Below are 25,220 nucleotides of genomic sequence, written 5' to 3'. Positions count from 1 at the left end.
TAAATGCACTTCAATCCTCATATGATTCTCTGAAGCTCTTATCCAAAACCTAATGAGCTACCTTCTGCTTTTTAAGCAACATCTTGCCTGAGTCCTCAAAAAAATGTCTGATTTGGAACGCTGTGCATAGGCAGCAGCTCTGTGCCCCACACAAATAACACCCCATCCAATAAAGCACATAAGCGTCTGTTCCGAATAACCAAATGCAATAATCAAAATGCACACAAATTTTGGGCAAATTATCCATTTTGAGTAAATGTAGCAATTGCCTGAATTGCATTTCTTTCAATTATATCTGCCCTGTTTGGAGAACTGAGCTTGGTGCAGTGCATACTGTAACTATACCTGCATCTGTGGTGCAGCCTCACTGTAAAAAAATAAAAAGTTGGTTCAACTTAAAGTAAGTTACCTGGTTGCTTACAAATATTTTAAGGTTGAATTAATTCATAATGTTAAGGCAACCAGGTAACCTAACTTTTTAAGTTAACTTTTTTTTTACAGTGCACACTGCACAGACTTTCAAGTTCAAGACTTTTGAAGGAAACTTTCAGGCAGTAGTGCCCTTTTGATGCCATAAAATGATGTTTTTATAGCTTTTGGAACAGAGGTTTATAAAAGGTTGTGAGGCTGTTTCCACATCAGTACTTTCTCCAATGACACATGCAGTACTGCCATTATCAAAATCATCCACCCCTAATATGGGCCACTGAAGATGGGCGGCTCCAACGCTGTGTCCTTAAGCCAGACATTTATTGAAAGTGAAGGATTGAAATGGTCCATCTATCTTTTTGACCTTCCTTTCTCCTCATAGGAGACTTTCTTTAGCCTTTGTTGCCACTGTTGTTATTTATGTTTCTCTTGTGGACATACATGTAAGCAGAGGTTATAGCGAGGAACAGAAAGGTTTGTGTGTTTATCTGTGAGCTATTCAGACTGTGACAGACAGTAATGGGCCGAGTGTTCAGTGTCATGCTGTGTCCCCTGTCCCACGAGGTCTTGTTTCATTTTTCAAGCTCTGAAAGGTCCTCAGAATTTTTGTCAGGGTCTGTTTTGAGTTGACATTTGTATTTTTATAGAAATTGATATTTTTGAACCCTGTAGGCACCATAGATTTGAGCAAAAGGAGTTGTGACCCTATTTAAAGTTTTTGCACACACTTGTGTATTTATGTGTGCGTGCATGTGCTTGCATGTGTGCGTGCTTGACAGTCTGAATTACCTTTACGTTACAAATAGCTGTTATGTTTTTCTGTAATGTGGGTATGTGTGGGTATTTTCTGTAATGATGGTTATAATTATGAGGATATAATGATCCAGAGTAAATGGAGTCTCGCACCAACACATAGACAAACACTCATTAGGTTTTAGGTTATTTCATTCCTTACCTGATGCAAGGCAAGACCTCAGCTACAGAAAGGATGTTGATTTTAGAGAATATGAATTTTCCTGTGTAATCGTCTAATACTTTAAACACATTTTCTGGTGTGCATATCTGTGCAGTCTAAAAGCTGCTATACATTGTTAAATAGACGTAAAAAAAGAATACCAGTCACAATTTAGATATTTGCTTTAGAGATTAATGAATGGATAGATGAATAGACGGACAGACAGACAGATACTGTAGATAATAAATGGATGGATGGACAGATTGATGGATTGACAGACAGATACTACAGCGTAGATAATAGAGGAATGGATGGACAGATACTGTAGATAATGGATGGATGGATGGATGGATGGATGGATGGATGGATGGATGGATGGATGGAAAGACAGATGCTGTAGATAATACGTGGACAGATGGACAGATAGGTACTGTAGAGGATGGATTGATGAATGGATAGATGGACAGACAGATAGATACTGTAGATAACAGATGGATGAATAGATGGACAGACAGATACTGTAGATAATACTGTACATGGATGGATGAATGGATAGAAAGACCAAAAGTACTGTAGAGGATGGATGGACGGATGAATGAATAGACTGACTGACAGACAGATAGATACTGTAGATAATTGTTTGAATGGATGGATGGAAAGACACATACTGCAGATAATAGATTAATGAATGGATGGATGTACGGACAGATACTGTAGATAATAAATGAATGGATGGACAGATAGGTACTGCAGATGATGGATTAATGAATTGATGGATAAAGAGATGAACAGATAGATAGATACTGTAGATAATAGATGGATAAGTGGATGGACAGACTGTTAGGTACTATAGAGGATGGATGGCCGGATGGAGAGACTGACAAACAAGTAGATACTGTAGATAATTTAGAAGATGGATGGATGGATGAACAGATGCTGTAAATAATACATGGACTAATGGACAGATATGTACTGTAGAGGGTGGATTGATGAATGAATGGATAGATGGACGGACTGACAGACAGACAGATGGATACTGTAGATAACAGATGGATGGATGGATGGACCAAAAGAGACTGTAAAGGATGGATGGACGGATGAATGACTAGATTGACTGATTGATTGACAGATGGATAGATACTGTAGATAATAGATTGATGAATGGATGGATGGACAGACACATACTGTAGATAATAGATGTATGTATGTATGTATGTATGTATGGATGGATGGAGGGATAGACAGACAGACAGATACTGTAGATAATAGATGTATTGATGAATGAATGGATAGATGGACGGACAGACAGACAGACAGATGGATACTGTAGATAACAGATGGATGGATGGATGGATGGATGGATCAAAAGATACTGTAAATGATGGATGAATGGATGAATGAATAGATGGACTGACTGATTGATTGACAGATGGATAGATACTGTAGATAATAGATTGAGGAATGGATGGATGGACAGACACATACTGTAGATAATAGATGAATGGATGGATGGATGGATGGATGGATAGACAGACAGATACTGTAGATAATAGATGGATGGATGGACAGATACTGTAGATAATAGATGTATTGATGGATGGACAGATAGATACTGGAGATAATGGAGTTAATGTAGAAGATGGATGGATTGATGGATGGACAGACAGATGCTGTAAATAATACATGGACGATGGACAGATATGTACTGTAGACGATGGATTGATGAATGGATAGATGGACAGACAGACAGATGGATGGATACTGTAGATAACAGATGGATGGATTGACCAAAAGATACTGTAAAGGATGGATGGACAGATGGATGAATGGATAGATGGACAGACAGACAGATGGATGGATACTGTAGATAATAGATTGATGGATGGATGGATGGATGGATGGATGGATGGATGGATGGATGGATGGATGGACAGACACATACTGTAGATAATAGATGAATGAATGGATGTATGGATGGATGGATAGACAGACAGATACTGTAGATAAAAGATTGATGGATGGATGGATGGACAGACACATGCTGTAGATAATAGATGAATGAATGGATGTATGGATGGATAGACAGACAGACAGATACTGTAGATAATAGATTGATGGATGGATGGATGGATGGATGGACAGACACATACTGTAGATAATAGATGAATGAATGGATGTATGGATGGATAGACAGACAGACAGATACTGTAGATAATAGATTGATGGATGGATGGATGGATGGATGGATGGATGGACAGACACATACTGTAGATAATAGATGAATGAATGGATGTATGGATGGATAGACAGACAGATACTGTAGATAATAGATTGATGGATGGATGGATGGACAGACACATGCTGTAGATAATAGATGAATGAATGGATGTATGGATGGATAGACAGACAGATATTGTAGATAAAAGATTGATGGATGGATGGATGGATAAACGGCCAGACAGATACTGTAGATAATGGATGGATGGACAGACAGATAGATACTGGAAATAATGGAGATAACGTAGAAGATGGATGGATTGATGGACAGACCGATACTGTAGATAATGGATGGATGGATGGATGGAGGGATAGATACTGGAGATAATAGATTGATGAATGGATGGATGGACAGACAGATAGATACTGGAAATAATGGAGATAACGTAGAAGATAGATGGATTGATGGACAGACCGATACTGTAGATAATGGATGGATGGATGGATGGAGGGATAGATACTGGAGATAATAGATTGATGAATGGATGGATGGACAGACACATACTGTAGATAATAGATGAATGGATGGATGGAGGGATAGATACTGTAGATAATAGATTGATGGCTGGACAGACACATACTGTAGATAATAGACGTATGTATGGATGGATGGATGGAGGGATAGACAGACAGATAATAGATAGATAGATGGATGGATGGACGGACAGATACTGTAGATAATAGATGTATTGATGAATTAATGGATAGATGGACGGACAGACAGACAGACAGACAGACAGATGGATACTGTAGATAACAGATGGATGGATGGATGGATCAAAAGATACTGTAAAGGATGGGTGAATGAATAGATGGACTGATTGATTGACAGATGGATAGATACTGTAGATAATAGATTGAGGAATGGATGGATGGACAGACAGACACATACTGTAGATAATAGATGAATGGATGGATGGATGGATGGATGGATGGATAGACAGACAGATACTGTAGATAATAGATGGATGGATGGATGCATGGATGGATAAATGGACAAACATATACTGTAGATTATAGATGGATGGATGGATGGATAAACGGACAGACAGATACTGTAGATAATAGATGGATGGATGGATGGATGGATAAATGGACAAACATATACTGTAGATTATAGATGGATGGATTGATAAACAGACAGACAGATACTGTAGATGATGGATGGATGGATGGATGGATACTGGAAATAATGGAGATAATGTAGAAGATGGATGGATTGATGGACAGACAGATACAGTAGATAATGGATGGATGGATGGATGGATGGATGGATGGATGGATGGGTGAATGGACGGATAGATACTGGAGCTAATGGAGATAATGTAGAAGATGGATAGATTGATGGATGGACAGACAGGTGCTGTAAATAATACATGGACGGATGGATACTGATATGTACTGTAGAGGATAGATTGATGAATGGATAGATGGACAGATGGATACTGTAGATAACAGATGGATGGATGGACCAAAAGATACTGTAAAGGATGGATGATAGATGGATGGACAGACAGATACTGTAGATAATGGATGGATGGATGGATGGAAAGACAGATAGGTACTGTAGAGAATAGATTAATGAATAGATGGATAAATACTGTAGTACTGTAGAAAAGATGTATGGATAAACAGATGAATGCCTTTCAAGCACTGTAATTAGCGCTGTAATAAATCCACTTAAATTAGAAAAGCACACAAGCATCGCACTGCTGCTGCTCTCTGTCACCTCATTTTCAAGTTCAGGCAACTCCACAGGAGTTTCCAAAAAAAGTAAAGGGAAAAAGTTTAAGGCGCTCAGCATTAGCAAGGCTGAAAGTCAGTTTCTGGGGTTCTGTGCTTCATGCTAAGTCAAGAATGTAGTTGGCATCAGGACCCTGCTGTGTTGATGAAGCCGAGAACGCTGTAATCTGTCTCCTTAACAAGCAGTGACACACAGCCAGATTCTCCCATGAGACCGAACCCTCGCTGCTCACACAGAGCCCTGATCGGCCCTGATTACCCCTGAGAGTTTCATGCTCTTAGGAAACATTTCTCGTATTTATAAAAAATAAGGAAGCAGTGGATGTAAGTTACCTACTGTATACCGGCCATCTAGGGAATGAAATTCTGTGCTTCTAGAGATGCTGTTTTTTGATTAGTTTTGCCTTTAGCAACTGATGGGAGATATTTATCTTTTCTTGGTCCATGTGCATGTGATTTACTTCATCTTTTTTCAAGCGTTGTTGAACATCATGCATAGGTGAGAATAATTTATTTATCATTGATAGATAATTCATGTCATAAGACTGAAGGAATCAGCAGTACTGAGGACAGTGTGATACAGATTTCTTTAGGCTGTTGGATAGTGCACACTATACACTACTTCCCTAGTAGTGTTGGGCGATATGCCTCATTTTGAGATCGTCCTATCATCAGCCTGTGAGATCGCAGATACACGATCGTATTGGAGGCAGGGTAGTAGTTTACTCATTTATTTATGTGTTCATTTTTTACTCATTTATGACAAGTCACTTGATTGATGGACAAAAAATAAGCAAGGGCAACACTGTCATGACCGCAACCTTCTTAAAACGGATGCCATTAATCAGAGCGTGGAAAAGCCTAGGCGCTCTAAAATTTCCTGGGTGCCAGGGAGTGGGAACAAAACACTTGATGGTTTTAACCCGCTGCATGCCTTACAACCTCTCTAGTACAAGGAAATGTCAGAGCCGAGTGTATTACAAGCTCATGTGCGCATTACAGAGGGAGTCCATACTACGCGCATTCAGGTTCATGCAAGAGTCCAAGACGTGCGCATTAAAGGGATAGTTCACCCAAAAATGAAATTAAATGTCATTAATGACTCACCCTCATGTCGTTCCTAACTCGTGAGACCTCCGTTCATCCTCAGAACACAGTTTAAGATGTTTTATATTTAGTCTGAGAGCTTGTTGACACTTGTTGATTAAAAATCCATGTACAGTATACTGTCCATGTCCAGAAAGGTAATAAAAACGGGCCGGTTAGAATTTGTTGAAGCATCGAAAATACATTTTGGTCCAAAAATAACAAAAATTATGACTTTATTTAGCATTGTCTTCTATTTCGGTTCTGTTGTGTAGCGCATGCACCAGACTACAGTAAAGTCACATGACTGCAGTGACGCAAGCAGATGATGTACGACACGGCTGACGTGTTATCTGGTGCACCCCAGCTTTTTTTAAATTTTGTTTGTTTGTTTTTTGTGCACCCAAGCGTCATTTACAGTCTGAGAGAGCCGTACACTGTAAGTTTGGGGGAAAAAAGGATAACTGAGTATAACACATCAGTCGCGTCACTGCAGTCACGTGACTTTAGTCTCGTGCATGCGCTTCACAACAGAACCGGAAGAGAGGACAATGCTGAATAAAGTCATACTTTTTTATTTTGGACCAAAATGTATTTTTGATGCTTCAACACATTCTAACTAACCCACTAATGTCACATGGACTACTTTGATGATGTTTTTATTACCTTTCTGGACATGGACAGTATACCGTACATAGATTTTCAATGAAGGGTCAACAAGCTCTCAAACTAAATATAAAACATCTTAAACTGTGTTCTGAAGATGAACAGAGGTCTTAAAAGTTTGGAACGACATAAGGGTGAGTCATTAATGACATTGTTTAAATTTTTTGGTGAACTATCCCTTTAAGTCCAGGTACGCGAGAAGGAATCCGTGCGCATTACAAGCTCTCGTGCAAAGTGAAACCCACAAACCCTCTCATGCGAGGAAAAGCACGCAATGCGCATGTTAATGCGAAACTATGATGATAAAAATAATAACCATCGCCAACTGTCGTCATGAAAGCCTATTGGCGATTTGTCTGACGATCGTCGATACACGATACTATATTATAACTATATTATAAAATGCAACAATGAAAGTATGATATATTTTTGCTGGAGACATGTTTTTAAATGCATGTAATGACATCAGACTTAATTAAACAATAGCATTTAAGTTATCATCTCTCTGATAAATTTTTTTAAAAATGTACATAAGCAATAAGTCAAGCAAGGTTTTAAGCCCGATCAGGTCACGGGTTCGAACCTGACTCAACTGACAATTTTTTCTTTCAATCCAATTACAAGTATGTCAAACCACAGAAACTTATATTGTGGAAACTGTGAAACTGGAACTAAAGCGCCCGAAGGCTTAAATCAGCCCTGCAATGAATATGACCGTAATGGACATTTCTCATTTCATTTCAAAGCCATACAACATATTGACTGCTAAAGGAGTGTAACTTATGACGGTTCAGACCTATACTGGAAGTAAAATATATATACCCAAGACCTCATGTAACTTTAATTGAATACCAGCGGCCCAGAGCCACGAAGAAAAAACCTGAACTATGTGAACACGATTGCTGCCCAGCAGATGTTGGCTGTCGTGTTTGGGTTAATTAAAGAGAAAAAAAGCCATTGGTGTGCATGCCCCATATGACCCAAGGTGAGCGGAGGTATACCGGTTTTCTGCACGGCCCCCATTGATCAGTCCGAGATGTGTGATTGAATTAGAGGACCCGCTAGCTGCCAGGGCTTGCCAAGACTGGTACCGCAACAGATTTATTTACATTCCCTTCAGGGCAAGACACAGAGGAAAGTAAATGTGTGGAGAAGATGGAGAAAAATAAATGTTGAGCAGTGTTCTAGAAGAACCATCTGTTTCCAGGTTGATTTGAGCGACTTAGCGTACATCTTAATGGGCTTGTGTGCTACACCATCCATATGCATATCAAATGTATCACTATTATGTACCACTGGGACTGCTTTAGTGTCCAAACCAACTGATTTATAGGGCTCTCCAACACTCCAAGCTATCCAAACCGTATCACTGATTCACGCTGTGTATTTCCCAGCTGTTCTGGGTGCATTTTGATCGTAAGCCAATGATCTGTATGAAGTTGTTGGTGAGCATATGGTAGAGAAACATTGGTTTTGAGGGCTTACTTCATTATCATTATATATGTCTTTACTTTCTCTTGATGGTTTTGTTCACTTCTGCCTCCCATCTTCCTTTTGTTCGGATGAGACACATTCCTTCAGGAAGTGTTCAAACTCCCTTGTGTTTGAGCCGACCGGATCGATCTACATGCATATTTCATATTTTTGTTGTTGAGGATGGCTTCTCTTTTCCCTTGCCAGCCTTTTGATTTATGCTTTCCATCAGCCCCTCTTTAATCGTGCTGTAGTTTGTAGACCCCAGTCCATGGATGGTTGATACTTTAGCTTCTCTGGCAGATTCTCAAGGTTTTTGTTTTCATGTACTATTTTTTGACATTCATTGGTGAAGAAAGACAAGAAGCATGCCTGGTTTGTTTGACATGCTTTATCACAGGGAGGGTGGTTTTTTGAGAGGTGCACTTGGAACTGCACCCGAAGCGCTGGTCCTGGTTTATCCCTTCATCAATATGAACTCAAGGAGTAGAAACCTCGGAGGCTGGGGTGAACGTAGAGACTGGTGTATTGATATATCTGCCTGGAGCAGATCTTTAGGAGGTTGTTCCTCCTTAGATGTCTTTGACAGTTACTGAAACAGAAAGCCCAGCATACTGGTCTTGTGTCTTACACATGATTTGTCTCACATAGTCAGACAGATGTGAATAAACAAAGTCTGCTCCTGGTCATTTTTAACTTATTCTGTCCAAGAATCACCAAAATAGAGAATAATATAAAGTTTGACCAACCAAACAAACATCCAGACCATGTATGTTTTCTATCTTTCTTATTTTGTCTGTCTGTCTGTTATCTAATTGTAAGCTTTCTTTCTTTCTTTCTTTCTTTCTTTCTTTCTTTCTTTCTTTCTTTCTTTCCTTTCTGTCTGCCTGCCTGCTTGCTTGCTTGCCTGTCTCTGCATCTGTCTCATCATGTCTGACTGTGTGCCCTTTTTTGTCCTTTTTTTCTGTCTGTCTGTCTATTGAAATCCTTCTTTCATTCCTTCTTTCATTTGTGGGTGTCCTGTCTGCCTGTCTCTCTGTCTATACTTTTTCTGTCTGTCAGTCTCTTTATCTGTTTGTCTGTCCAAATGTGTTTGTATCTCTGTGTGTGTGTGTGTGTGTGTGTGTGTGTGTGTGTGTGTGTGTGTGTGTGTGTGTGTGTGTCTGATGTTCACTGAAAGTCTGTCTGTCTGTCAAAAGTCTTTCTTTCCTTCTTCCTTCCCAACCTCCCTCCCTTCCTGCCTGTCTATACATGAATATCAGCTGACGTCACTCACTTGTCTTCCTCCATTTTGAGGACCTGAAGTGGTCGCAAAAGATCTAGAAGCTATGCCTTCAATATGCTGTGAGCATCAAAATCGCTATTTATACAACACTAAGAAGGCTCAACACAACATGATATTTTGATCGAAGTATCGCCTGTGTCTCTACACGTGAACTCGAGCATTAAGAAGATTGTTTGTGAACACAGAGTTAACTAAAAAGAAGGTTTTGAACAACTGACTTGATGTGTCCGCTCGCCGCCTTCTTCCCAGTCAAGATGTATCGATCTCCAATTGCGACGTAAGGAGGGAGGAGAGTAAAGATTGATAGCTCCTAAAGCATAGTTCCATAAAAAAGAATGGATAATTCGTTGTTTTGTCGCAAGTGAAAAACAATATTGACCTTCTAGTTGAAAAAGGAGCTTCATATGAGATTCATTAATTTGCATTCGGAAATTGATTATTTACGTCTGGCAGAGATGACGAGCGGACACCATAACAGCCAAAGTCAGTTGTTCAAAACCTTTCTTTTTAGTAAACTCTGTGTACACAAACAATGTTTTCAATGCTCGCGTTCATGTGTAGAGATCCAGGTGATACTTCGAGCAAAGTTTTATGTTGTGTCGCGCCTTCTTATGTTGTAAAATAGTGGTAGTTCGGTAGCAGTGGACAGCGGCTGGAAGAACGCATCAGGGATCGAGTAAGCATCACACCCTAACCAAGATATATTTTTTAAAGTAACACTGTAAAAAAAATTCCGTAGAAATTGCAGCTGCGTTGCCGGTAACTTACAGTAGATTTAAATTTATGTTTCTTACTGGCAACATTTTGTTCAAAGTTAAATGAACATTAAACATTTACAAGTCTTTGTCTTTACAGAGTAAAACTAAAAAACAGCATCAAGCAAAACATTCTGGGAAACAAAATCTGAAGCAAAAAAAAAACACATTTTTTTAACTTTGAACAAACTCTTACCAGTAAATAACATAAATGTAAATCTACGGTAAATTACAGGCAACCCAGCTGCAATAACATTGTAATTTCAACAGAATTTTTTCGTAGCCCTTTCCGTTAGAATCATAGACAGTAAAAGATAAGAAATCCGTAAATCGTAGCAAGCTAGCCAATGCTTGTCAGTGGTTTGGTGGTACTCGGTAGGTACTCAAGATGGCGGCATGACGTAAAAGGTCACATGACTGATTTCCATCTATTGAAATACTTTCTTTCTGTCTGTGTGTCTGCTTGCATGTCTGTCTCTGCATCTCTCTCATCATGTCTGCTTTTGGTCCTTTATTCTGTCTGTCTCTTCAAATACTTCTTTCATTCTTTCTTTCATTTGTTGGTGTCCTGTCTGTATGCTTGTCTGTCTGTCTGTGTGTCTCCTAGTCTACCTTTCTCTCTTTCTGTCCTTTTAGTGTCTGTCAGTTTCTCTATCTGACCAAATGTGTCTATCTGTTTGCCAGTCTACCTGCTTGTTTCCCTGTCTCTCTGCTGTGTGTGTGTGTGCGTGTGTGTGCGTGCGTGCGTCTGTCTGTCTGTCTGTCTGTCTGTCTGTCTATTTAAAACCTTTCTGTCTGTCTGTCAAAAGTCTTTCTTTCTTTCTTTCCTTCCTTCCTTCCTTTCTGTCTGTACGTGGCTGTCTCTCTATCTCTCCTTTTTTCTGTCTGTCAGTCTCTCTATCTGTCTTTTTCTGCTTTTGTCTACTTTCGTTCTTTCCTTTTTTTTCTTTCTATCTGTCTGATTGATATCCACTGATAGAGAGACTGACAGACAGATACTAAATTCTTCTTTTGTACTAACCTTTTTCTTTCTGTCTATCTGAATGTGTTTGTCTGTTCGTTTGTCATGTTCTTTCTTTCTTTCTGCATCTGTCTCATCATGTCTGCCCTTTTTCGGCCCTTTATTCTGTCTGTCTGTCTGTCTATCTATCTATAAAATACTTCTTTCATTTGTTTGTGTCCTGTCTGTCTGCTTGTCTGTCTGTCAGTCTCTCTATCTGTCCAAATGTGTTTGTCCGTATCTGTTTGCCAGTCTACCTGCTTGTTTGCCTGTCTCTCTGCTGTGTTTGTCTGTCTGATGTCTTCTTAAATAATTTCTTTCTTTCTCTCTCTCTTTCGTTTTGTGTCTGCATCTGTCTGATCGTTTCTGTCTATGTGCCCTTTATTTGCCCGTCTCTCTGTCTGTCAGTCTATCTATCTGTCTGTACGTCTTTCAGCTCATTGTCGAGGTGAGAGTGTCAGGTTGAAGAGGATCAATTGAAGGCTTGTCAGGTTTGAGTGCAGAGCTGTTCATCGTGGACTGGGAGTGTTGTAACCGTAGCCTCACTTCTCCTGATCAATGCAATAATCACTTCTACCTCTCTCACAGGCCCTACAGCTCCGCTCGCTGTTTGCTGAGCATTTCTTTCATCTTCTGTCAATCCGTGAAGGACTCACAAGAGAAGACGGTTTCATTCTCCTAAGCAAGAAAGGTTGTGTTTGTGTTCGATTGAGTGTTTGGGAACGGTCTGAAGACTTTTTGTTTCTGAAAGACGGAGAACCATTAAGAGGCTTTCTGTCTCTGTTATCTGGCACTGCTGTTGTCAGTGCTCTCCAACCATTCTCAATTACCTCATTAATGTTTCATCTTCATAACAATGTTTGGAGATGATCTCTGGAGCAATGCAAAGAGAGAGAAAGGGAGAAGAGTGTGCAATTGAAGTTGAATTTTCTTCCAAAACACATCAAACAGGATGCTTTCACTTATTTCTTCATGTCACAATTCTGCAGTTTCACCCAAACAATTTAAAAAGAGTGACAGAGGAAGAGTATCATTTTGAACAGTTATCTCAAAAAGGGTTAACTGGGTAAAGTGGTACTCCAGCCAAATACTGTATTAAAATTCCCCTATGATGTACTTGCCCTCAAGCAATCCGAGATACACATGTCCATCATCTTCTTTTAGAAGAACACATTTAGAGTTGTTTTAGTAAATGCCCTTGCTTTTCCAAGCTTTTAACGGAAGAACACAGGGATCAGAAAAGTGTTGGGCGATATGTCCCATTTACAGGGTTCCCACAGGTCCTTGAAATCCTTAAAAGTTTGTGAATCTGGGGGAAAATATTCAAGGCCCTGGGAAGTTTTTGAAAATATACATACATGGGTACAGGTCATTTAAAGTGCTTGAATCTATTTTATCCAAGACGTTTTCTGGAAAAAATCCATATTATTCCCTGTGTAGTGTAGGATAATATCATAAAACGTCTAGACTTTTTAAGCACATGTGTTAAACTGTTTGCTTTCAATGCTTATATTTTCTATACTGTATGCTAATGTTGATTCATACCAATAGTTGTGTTTGACAAATGAAAACGTCTGGGGTTACGTATGTAACTGTTGATTCCTGAGAAGGGAACGAGACGTCTCCCTTGCCATACTTCCTGCGTCCCTGTAACGCCATCTTTGGCAATATTTCAGATAGCGATATACTTCCTGGCTCCCGCGTCACCCAGTCTTTGTAATTAAGCCTCACCATTGGTTGAATTTGATATACACATTCAGACGCACTTACCCTTGGAGGCGTCCGCAAAGTGTCACTTCAGTGACGCAGCGCGAGTTCCCTCGAAAGGGAACTGTAACAATGTATCTTTAAAGGTAACACAATGTAACATTTAGTTCTTGAATTTGAGGGTATTGGAGCTGGAAAGTTCTGCCTGAAGCCCAAAAAAGTGCATTCATCCTTCACAGATCTAATTCACACTCCAAGGGGTTAATAAAGGTGTTTTGTGGGTAATCGATGCAATAGTGTTAGGAAAATATCCATATTTTAAACTTTATAAACAGAAGACCTTTATTAACCCGTTAAAGCCGTGTGGATTACTTCTGTGAAAGATAAATGCACTTTTTGGGGGTTTAAAGTCAGAGGTTGTTCGCTGATCCCTGTTTTCTACCATTATAAAGCTTGGAAGAGCAAGGATATTTATTAAAATAACTCCAAATGTGCTTGTCTGAAAGATGTTTGACATGTGTACCTCTGATTGCTTGAGGGTGCATAAATCATGAGGTAATTGGGTGATTCTCACGAAATCCAGATTTAGAAGGTGTCCAGCATCAGAATTTTTAAAAAGACCTTGAAGCCATTTTTTTTTTTCACATATAAGATTAAGGTTTGAACTTACTATAACCATTGTTTTTAGAGTATTTAAAAAATATTTCCTATAAAATTATTTACGTTTTTTTAGATTGTCATTATCAAAAATTATCATTACCGCAACATGATATTACATTAAATATATGCATTTACAAACTCATGTTTCGGTATCAAGAACTACAAAGTTGTCTAGGTACTATGACAAACAAAATTTCAACTTTTATCTGGAGAGAAAAAATAAGAACTGCTTACCTGGTAGCCATCTTGAGTGTCACAGTCAGTAATGTCTCTTCCAACAATTTTTTTTAGAAAATGTTACTGTAGTTCCTTGAGGACTTAAACAATGATTGAAAATTGTTGTGGAGGAAGAGAAAATTGGTCTTGGACGCATTCAAATGTTACTGTAAATTTTATAGTATAACATGCACTGAAGCTTTTTTTAAATTATGAAACATTAAGTAATGAAAATTTCCCCCTTAAATGTGGAAAAAACAACAAAATTGATTTGTATGATGTCATTTGAAATCATGTGTAAAATAATACATGAAGAGATGTTTGTAACTGTATGTTTTTTATTAAAATGTTTCATTACACCTAATAAGTCAAATTTTGTGAGAATAACCCAATTTTGATATCTGGCTGGAGTATCCCTTTAACATCCATTAGGACACAAAGTATAAACAGGACAGTACCATTACTGTACTGTAAATGTCTGCCTTAGGACCTGGTGTTCAGACTCATTTCTCTTGTCGTTCAACCCGCCAGCAGGGTGGGAAGTCCGATGCCCATCCTTCTCTGTCTGTGACAGCTGATGTATAGTCTGCGCCCATCCTCAGACCATCATTCTTTCTCTTTCCATTCGGCTGAAATGAATGAACTCATTCCGCATAAATACTGCCGAAATAGAGAGATGTATGGCGGGTAGGGGGTGTCTGAAAAGGTGGCGTATCTCCCTGTATAAGAATGCTACAGTTTATTTCTGCTTCAGTTTTCAAATCTTCAGACTTGATAGGCGAAAGGACAATTTGCATTTTCACTATGCTTCGAAAAGTCGCCCCATGCCCAGCATATTACAGGAGGTTTGGTCCCGCTGTGACTAAAATAGACCGGGACTGGATGATGTTCTATATGCACAACGTGTTTGCGATGATTTTGCTACTTGTAGTGATATAAAATTAACCAACATTGTGAATATTTTAAGGGTATTGTTTAGCCATTAAGTTTTAATGGCCATAGAGATCGACTTTTACATTTATGCATTTGGCAGATGCTTTAATACAAAACAACTTATATTGCATATAATGTGTACATTTTATCAATATATGTGTTATCTGGGATTCAAAACCACAAAAACCTTTTCCTCCATTAACACAATGCTCTGCCAGCTACAGGAAGACATTGCAGTTATGCATTGCCGTCTCTCCCATTACATTTTTTTATATAAATTGAATAATTGTGTCTTCTAGATTCAATTACGTGTAACCGAAATTTTCACCTGGCTTCATTCAGACTTCAGATACTTGCACACGTGTGAGTTATACAGATGTATGGCTATATCAAGAAGGCAGACAGGACATTGCACGATACATTAGTCTGATATATTGGTGACGCTTTGAACCATTGTGAATGAGGTTCATTTATCAAAACTTTGTAGCTGAACAGGGTTCTTTCAAAGTTGTGAGCGATTTTATATTTGGTGCCGCATCAAGAATGATTCAGTACATTTTCTCTTTCTTTTTCAGTGTAAAGATGGTGCTTTTATGGACTGCTGGTGACATCTTTAAGACAACGTACTTTGTGATCAACGAAAGCCCTGTCCAGTTCGTGGTCTGTGGCGCAGTGCAGATCATGATTGACATTGCCATTCTGCTCCAGGTGGGATACTATGGCCAGGACTCCAGAATCAAACTGGGATGATGTTACATTTAAACAATCGTGATGATATTCACCACTTTACAACAAGGACGTATACAGTACATTACTTGTGTACTACAAAACTATGGACTGTTACTTTCATTAGTGTTTTAAGTCTGACACCATGACTCAATTTAGAATCTATATTTTTATTAGAAGTTACAGTATATTAGCAGTGAGTTCAATTTAAAAATTAATTGAGTCTTAAATGACAAACATGCACTTAAGCCGGGATGAACTCATAATCCAAATCACATTATCCCAACATAATTTGAGAACGCTGGAAAGAGCATCGTCATTTATTGGAAATGAGAAAATCTGACCTTTTGTACTTGCTTAGTAACTGGGAAATAGTGCAGATATGACAATCACTCCCGAGTTTAAGGTTTTAGTTCGTAGTTTTAAAGAAAAAGTTAAAAAAAATTTGAGAGCTGCTAGTTTTCAGTGCAATTAAACTACTGGGAACCTATGTGTGCCAATGTGCCGATCGCATCTGCCATAACCTAGATTCAATCTGATAGCTTGTTTATCAACAATTTGGGGATCTTTCTCATTTAAAAGCACTAACACACTGTTACTTACAAGTAGGCTGTATTTTAAACTGTCAGACTTTTAAATCCAATTAAGCCTTTGAGTCAAGACCATTTGCTGATGTATGATTTTAATTACCTGAATATTTTACAGGAAAGGCATGAAGGGTATGCCATAAATGTATAATGTAAAACTGATATATTAAGCTTGATTCCAGTGCTAACATAAAAAAACTGATTAGTTGTGTTTTATAATTTACATAGATCAATAGTGCCCTATCAGAAAGTAATTTTACGAGAAGATTGTTCAATCGCCTTAAGGTAGCAGCCAGTGCCCGAACAAGACTTTTATAAATGGGGTGGTCCAGGCTACTTTATGTGTTTATGTGTTACCCTGTAACAAAAAAGCATGAATGAATCTCATGATTTCTGATTACTTTACATTACCCCACATTAGATTAATATTCCTGCATGCATTATTACTAGCACAGATGGGTGATTCTCACGAAATCCAGATTTTAGATGATGTCCAACATCAGAATTTTTAAAAGCCCTTGAAGCCATTTTTTTTTTTTGAACATATAAGATTAAGGTCGAACTTACTATAACCATTATTTTTAGAGGATTTAGAAAATATTTCCTATCGAATTATTTACCTTTTTTAGGTAATCATTATCAAAAATTATCATTACCGCAACATGATATTACATTAAATATATGCATTTACAAACTCGTGTTTCGGTAATGAGAACTCAAAAGTTGTCTAGGTACTATTTCAAAACAAAATTTTAACTTTTATATGGAGAGAAAAAATAAGAACTGCTTACCTGGTAGCCATCTTGAGTGTCACAGTCAATTATGTCCCTTCCAACATTTTTTTTTTCAAATGTTAGTTCATTAAGGGCTTAAACAATGATTGAAAATTGTTGTGGAGGATGAGAAAATTAGTCTTGGACACATTGATATTCCTTATTATTGTCTCTACATTTACCAATGATCACCAAACACCACTTGTTTTTTTACTGTAAATGTTTATAGTATAACATGCACTGAAGCTTTTTATTTTTTAGATTTTTTAATTATAAATATTTCCATGTCAAAGAACCCAAATCCATGGACACGTTGCGGTAATGAAAATGTTCCCCTTAAATGTGGAAAAAACAACAAAATTGGTTTGTATGATGTCATTTGAAATCGTGTGCAAAATAGTACATGAAGAGATGTTTGTAACTGGATGCTTCTTATTTTTGATACCCTTACTTTGCATTAACTTTTTTATCAAAATGTTTCATGACACCTCATAAGTCTAATTTCGCGAGAATCACCCAGATGTAAACATAATGTAAGGCTGAACTTAAAACTAACTTATATTTTCACATCACATCTGATTTACTGTTAATAAAGTAAAAGACCTCACTTTAACTGCCGTAACTTTCGTAAAAATTCAGGAAATCTAAACTGCAAACCTTAAACTTACTTCAAATAGCAGATCTAAACAAAGGATTTTTGGCAAAAGGGTCATTTATTTAAATATTGATTCATCTCAAAGTTATAGAAGTTAGTCTCTTCTTCTTTTTGTTATTTATAATAAACTTTAATGACAGAGACCTCAACAGGTAGGCTAGCCTACTGTTTTTTGGACATAAGTAAAATGTTTACATTCATTTAAGACATACAGAAACCAATTACTCACTAAGACAGCTATTTTGAAATATGAGTATTTGTCCGTTTAAGCCAAAAAAGACGCGAATATGAACTAATTTTAAGCTCTGTGCACGCCCCGCCTGTGGGTGTGAAACGCGATGCACGTCGCTTTTTCAAGTTCAAGGCTCCAGTGCAGTCCAACACAGTGAATTTAATAATCAGTAGAAAGATCACTTCACTAATTTTTGTAAAAATAAAATAAAAGCTAGTCTAGGCTATATAATAAAATATAATATAAGCATAAACTTGATTCAGTCCACAGAATGACAAATACTAGATGTGAGATGTGAAGGGGGGTCCAGTGCCACATCGGACACCCCTCTGGGTCCGCCAATGGTAACCCAAATGCAATGCAATCTTACAAATGGAGTGTTATTTTTATCCAACCTATAAACTCACAGGAAACGTATCTGTTTTGCATGGTGGCAATTTCTAGAACTGTTAGATTATCTTTAAAAAGCACGGATGAAACTCCGCCCATAGCCTTACTGTCAATGCATGGGCGAAAGCAGAGCATACTAAAACGCACAAATGAGATTCAAACAAATTAGACACTTTGTAAGGTAACCACATATTGCCATGAGATTGTGTCGTTTTATATAAATATATATCCAAATATATCCAAGGTATTGTGGAAAATTTCATTGGAAACATCATATCGACACCTATAAAGCCTATGTTGTCCATGACTAGTCCTAAACTGTTCAAATATTTATCCATTTACATCACACCAAGATAAAGGGCAGTCTATCCACAAATATTTGGACTGTTTTCATATGAAAGGTAATGAAGCTGGTGATAAAGGTAGCTTGAATGATGGTGTAATTCATCAGTTCTGATAAATTCTCATCATAGAATAGATCCACTCCATTAAGTTACTATTCGCACATGCACTATACACTCTCAGAAATAAAGGTACATAAGTTGTCACTGGGACAGTGCCCTTTCAAAAAGGTACACTTTTGTACCCAAAGAGTTCATATTAGTACTTCAAAAGTACATATTGGTAGTACAAACAATAAATGGTACATATTAGGACCTTTTAAAAGGGTACTGCCCCAGTGACCGCTTTTGTACCTTTATTTTTGACTGTTTGTAATGTTTGTCGCTGCAAAGAATAAGTCACTGTAGCTTTAAATGCTTGTAAAATGCCAAGCTACTCAGGGCGATACAAATGTGGCCTTTAAAAACCGGTTTTAGATTCCATCTTGGTCTATGTTTGCCTTCTCTCTTTACCTTTTTGCTGGTGACTGCTTTAGCATTTCTCTGGTTATTATGGATGTCTTCAAAGCTATATAGTCTATTAGCTGTGTGTTATCTGCATAGGCATTTTATTAGCTTTAGTTCTTATTTTGACAGGGATTTTATACCATTGTATATAAGGTAAATCTTTGTTCTGCCAGGAAATACATCTGGCCACAGCAAAGATTAAAACTACCAACATATTTTTTCACTGAAAAAACTATGTACTGTAAGCCCTATATGTATGGCCTTTAAAACACAAAAAATATTGAACTGTTTCACCTCAGATGATGTACTACAACTCAGGAGATGACTTTGGGTATTAGTTGTTTCTTTTAAATATCCAATTCGTGTCTTTGGTGTCACTCTGAAAATGCATATGCATTTATATATATATATATATATATATATATATATATATATATATATATATATATATATATATATATATATATATATATATATAGTATTACAGAGCTATAGAATGAATAGCATGGTATGGTAGCTTGACAAATATGAGCACAATTTTAGACACCTTCTTATAAACCTTATAGAATAAGCTCAAGGATTCTTAAGCAAAAGTTCAGATGTACTTATTTACTTGTCATTGTTTGTAAGAAACATTTCATTGCTTTTCTTTGGGACAATTTATTGCACTTGTACCCGTCTTAGACTTTCTTAAACCTTGGTCAAATCTGTTATCCTACAGAAAACTGGCAAAAATTACTGTTACCTATAGGCATTCATGTTGATGATGTATCTTTCTTTTGTATGTGTTTGGCAATTTTCAGTTTTGTTGCACATGCCTGGTAAACAACTTTGCAGGCTCAGTAATTCTTTTGTCTTGATAAGGAAATTGCACTGATGAGCAAGATAAAGGTCTATTATGTGTTTAATGTTGTGTAATAATGACCGTTTAATGTTGCCTTAATGGTCTGAACGTTTTGTCATTTAAATCGTGTGAAAAAAATTTGACATCAAAACAAGCGTTATTACATTATTGTGCACATTTTTAAAGATATCAATATCAGCCCAATATGCAGCCTGTATTTTGGGATTGTGTACATGCGTTTGCTAGTATATCATATGTCATGTATGCAAAAAAAAAAAAATGAGAAAATGTTACTGAATGACAGAATTTGTGTTTTATTGTAAAAGTAATCTCTGTACTCTGTGTCTTAATGTTTTTGTTTTTTATTTATTACCATTATTATAAAACAGGAACCTACACTGAAACAAGATGATATTTCCTGCACATATTGCTTGTTCGATACATCAGACTTAATATTTACCCAATCGTTTGGATTTGCAAAGGTCCAGCAACATATTTCATTTATATAACATCTATTGCATGATTGCACATTTCAAATTAAATGTAAATTGCTTGTGTGACCAGTGTAGTGGGGTGTAAAATTGAAAACCAGTATTCCATCCATTCATGATTTTGCACATTGGGTGTAAGGCAGGTGTCAGTTTTGAATAATAAAGAGACTTTCAATGATCACAAAGTGTTAAACTGTGCCGTTCTGACCCACGGGCCTGAATCTGAACTCGGTGGCTTTACATACATTGGGTTTCAGCAGTGGAAAGGTGTCAGTATGAAATATTTAAGGCTGCAGGGAGAACCTATGAGAGACTAAGCCTGCTTGGATACCTGTATCTCTCCATTAATCGAAAACATTAATGATACAGTATGGTACAGGATGTCACATGAAAGACTGCGGGGTCATGGTGTCCCTGCTTGACCCTTATGATGGGGGCTATTTGGGTGAGCGGTAAAGCAGCCTGATGCAGGAACAGGGAAAGAGGGATTATCGCATTTGCTCACATTTATCTCCTATTTCCATTAAAATGATGAAAGCCGTTGATTCAGATTTTAGATGTGCCGGGAGCACAAAATCCAGGATTGACAAGCATTTTTCGTAATATCTGATAAATTGTGGATTATTTTGCTTTCCTATGTGAATTCATGAAACTAGAAATCCCTAGTTCAAAATAAAGTATGTTCTGTGTAAAAGTCTTAGGCCACCCCCACCTGCTTTGTTGTTTTAGCAAAGTTTTAATGTCCATCCATATTTATTTTTCACTCTTTTTATTAAGATACAAACAGAAAATACAGGAAATATGTACACAAAATTAAAAACAAACATGTTTCAGAACTAAATGTCTTCTTCAAGCATCAGTCACTATTCAGTATCTTTGCACGAAACACATCTTGAGCATTTTTGAGAAGACTGAAGTCATTCGATTAGAATTAGAAATTAGTATTTAATTTTATTTAGGTTTAAGAGATCCTGCAGCTGCCTGCTATTGCTCAAGTGGAAGGGGAGTTTACCCTAAATACTTGACACTTCAGCTTATACTTTTATACTGTTTTTAATACTACATACACATTTCCTGTATTTTCTGGTTGTATTCTAATAAAGAGACTGAGAAATAATTATATATGCATACTATACAATTGCAAAAACAACAAATCTAATGGTAGCATGGTGGCCTAAGAATTTTGCACATATATTAATTCATACACCATTCACTTTTTCAGCAAATTCAGCTACAGTAGCTCATCTCTTGGATCGGACCACCCGGGCCAGCCTTTGCTCCCCACGTGAATCAATCAGCTTTAGCCGCCCATGACCCTGTCTGCGGTTCACCACTTTTCCTTCTTCGGACCACTTTTGATAGGTACCACTTGATTGACGTGGGAAGCGAATGCTGGCCCGTGTGGTGCGATCCAATAGATGAGCTACTGTAGCTGGAATTGTTGATAAAGTGAATGCTGGTTTTGACAAAAAGGTCCAGTTGAGGGGCCATGGCCATGAAAATCTGACTTTTTCCATGTTTAAGTGCTATGATTGGGTCCCCAGTGCTTCTGTCAACCTAGAAAATGTGAAAAAGATCAACCCATTAACTTAGTTTTGGTAAACCATTCTCTGCAAGCATGTGGTAAAATAGGTCTTTGAAATTTGGCTCTCCTTATGATGTCATAAGGAGATCTTATTATAATAATACCACCCCTTAATGTGCACTATCCAACCACGGCACTGCCATTTAGTGCAGAGAGAAAGAAAGAGAGAAAATAATTCACAGCACAATTGAGTTTCAATTTCAACAAATCACTATCATTGTGATCAGCTCATTTGCATTTTAAAGGACACACCCAAAACGGCACATTTTTGCTCACACCTACAAAGTGGCAATTTTAACATGCTATAATAAATTATTCATATGGTATTTTGAGCTTAAACTTCACATATGTACTCTGGGGACACCGAAGATTTATTTGACATCTTAAAAAAGTCTTGTGACATGGCCCCTTTAAAGTAATAATTATAAAACAATACAATAATAGTGTTATATAACAGCTATGAATATTATTCAGGCATGTTTTTGTGCGAATCCCTCACAGCTTTCAAACCACTCTCGTGTGAAGTATTGCGATTTCTATGTAAGACAGGACTGGTAATTTCTTCTGAATATGTCATTTATAGTATCTTTCAAGCTGCTTGAGATATCCAGATAAAAGCTTTTGTAGCTGTGGGCTGACCAGACTTATATGAGTTATGGTATATTTGTCCTTTGCCTTAAAGACATTTTTCTGTTTCTATGCAGCTACGGGACAAAAAAGCCATTTTTGCGTTATCTGCGACACGATTGATGCTTGCATTAACTTCATTTTATAGGCTGGGAAGTGCGTGAAATGTGTCCAAGAGAACACGGTCGTTCAGCGTGCGTTACCTAACTGTAGTGCAGGTGTCATATTTCACAGAACATTAGCTGCTTTGATAAGGTCAGCGTGTCACAAAGTATGTACTGTAAAATATTGCAATGCTTTCTGAGGTTCTTCTAATGTGCACGTGGGCCTAGATTCATTCCGTTGGCGGCAATGATGTGTTATAAATGATTTAGAAATGTGAGTGAGGGATATTTATTTCTAATGATAAACTATCAGCTAATGGGGTTAAAGGGTATGCTGTACTTTGTCTCGTCAGTTGGGATACCATTATGTATACCATTACATGTGCACGTGACAGACATTACTAACCGTGTAAGTCTTATGGTCGATGTCTTTGCCTGCAGCCAATCAGCTGATCCGCAATCAATATTTAGTAAGTTCATCCATAGCTTGAGAATAAGCAGTCATTCATCTGGAAAATATGTGACACTTAAGAAGTGTTTAATAATGTTAATATTATCTTTCAACAGTTTTACAATATATTTTTAAAAGCTGAATTCTGATTGGATGAGCCACTGGCAAAGACTTTATATGTACACTATCTGATTAAAAGGTTAAAAATGGTCCCAAGCTAGCTGTCACTGGGGCGGTACCCTTTACAAAGTCCTAATATGTACCATTTAGGTACTGATATGAATATTTGGTAATAACCTCTGAGGTCCTAATTTAAACTCTTTACGGTACCACCCCAGTGATAGCAAGGGACCACTTTTTCAGACAGTGTACAAATGAAGGCTTTGCTCATCCAATCATAATTTAGTGTATATATTCCATTCAAATTGATTTCTTTACACAATTTGGCATTGTTGCAAAACAGATTTACACTTACAGGTATAGAGACCACTGATCTATATAAATGACTGGATTGCGCATGACGTCACAATTGTTAAGCCACCGCCCCGCCATGTTGGTATGCCTAAACCTTTTTTTTTATCAATGGACGTTTATGATAAAAACATCACTTTACTAGTTTTATATCTGAAGTCTCCCTGTACATTATTACAACGTAAACTTCCTAAGCATGTGCATAGTTATTTACTAAAAGTTTTATATTTTGGTTTTTAAACGGTAAGTTACTATACATTCATCTTCATTACAGTATCAGATCAGCGGACAGACCGCAGCATATTTATTATTAATGACAAACGTGCTCATTCTGAAATCTAAATAAATAATCATGATATCTACCGTATGTGCATGCAATAATTTGCTGGTTTTGTAATTATGCTGTTTTTTCAAGTTACTTAAACTTATTCAGAGAAATAACGCTGACCGTGTAGCAAAAAAACTTTATTTATACATAAACATTGCAAATAACACCAGAATTAATGATTAATTTACATACACATATGCTGAAACTTAATGTGTGACTGATACGCTGTAAAGCAAGTTAATTTAGATCATGATGTTGAATGTAAGTCAATGACGCCCTATGCCGGTTGGGAATACCAAGATGGCCGCTCGAACTTTGCGCTGGCTTCACCTCACGCTGTTATGTTAAGCGTTCTATGCGCAATCCAGTCATTTATATAGATCAGTGATAGAGACAAAAGGACTTTTAAATATGTTTTTTTTTTTTTTTGCTTTTGTTTTCATAAGATACATACATTACAGTGTAAAAAGTGAAAAGTTGAATCAACTTAAAAAATTACTTCAATTTGTAACACTTCAACAACTTTAAATTTAAAAAGTTAAATTAACTTCATTTTGTGAGGTGTTACCAATTTTACGTTTAAAGTTGACCCAACTTTTCACTTTTTATACCCCAAAGTAAACGATGACGCGAGTTATTGTCTCCAACGTAAATCTCTTTTCTTGGACTACAACAAACACACGGATTGTAGGCAACAGTTTACTTCCTGGGATTGGTGATGAAGACAAGACCGACATTATCATAATTCATCCCGCTTCGGACTCACAGCCTGTAAGTTAACTCCTGTTAGCATTGCATTATGAGTGAATCTTTCAAACATGGTAAGGAGCGTCACATTTTCGGCTGACGTTAGAGGTATTCAGACCAATAACAACGTACAGATTAGCTGACCAATCAGGGACACAGAGCTTTTCAGATCGATG

The 25,220-nt window shown here is 37.4% G+C and overlaps 1 protein-coding gene across 3 annotated transcripts in view; it reads left to right on the top strand.

Moving 5' to 3' along the window:
* Positions 1–20,800, top strand: part of LOC135769471 (solute carrier family 66 member 2) — a 52,201-nt gene extending 31,401 nt beyond the window's left edge. For all 3 annotated transcript variants that reach the window (XM_065278797.2, XM_065283456.2, XM_073815778.1), the window contains one exon: positions 15,761–20,800. In XM_065278797.2, the coding sequence (XP_065134869.2) occupies positions 15,761–15,935 (175 nt within the window). In that variant the 3' untranslated portion in view covers positions 15,936–20,800. The remainder of the gene's footprint in view (positions 1–15,760) is intronic.
* Positions 20,801–25,220: the final 4,420 nt, after the last annotated feature.

Source organism: Paramisgurnus dabryanus, chromosome 9 (assembly GCF_030506205.2).
Source record: "Paramisgurnus dabryanus chromosome 9, PD_genome_1.1, whole genome shotgun sequence".
Taxonomy (NCBI): domain Eukaryota; kingdom Metazoa; phylum Chordata; class Actinopteri; order Cypriniformes; family Cobitidae; genus Paramisgurnus; species Paramisgurnus dabryanus.
The sequence above is the reverse complement of the archived record's forward strand: the minus strand, read 5'-3'. Positions and strand labels throughout refer to the sequence as shown.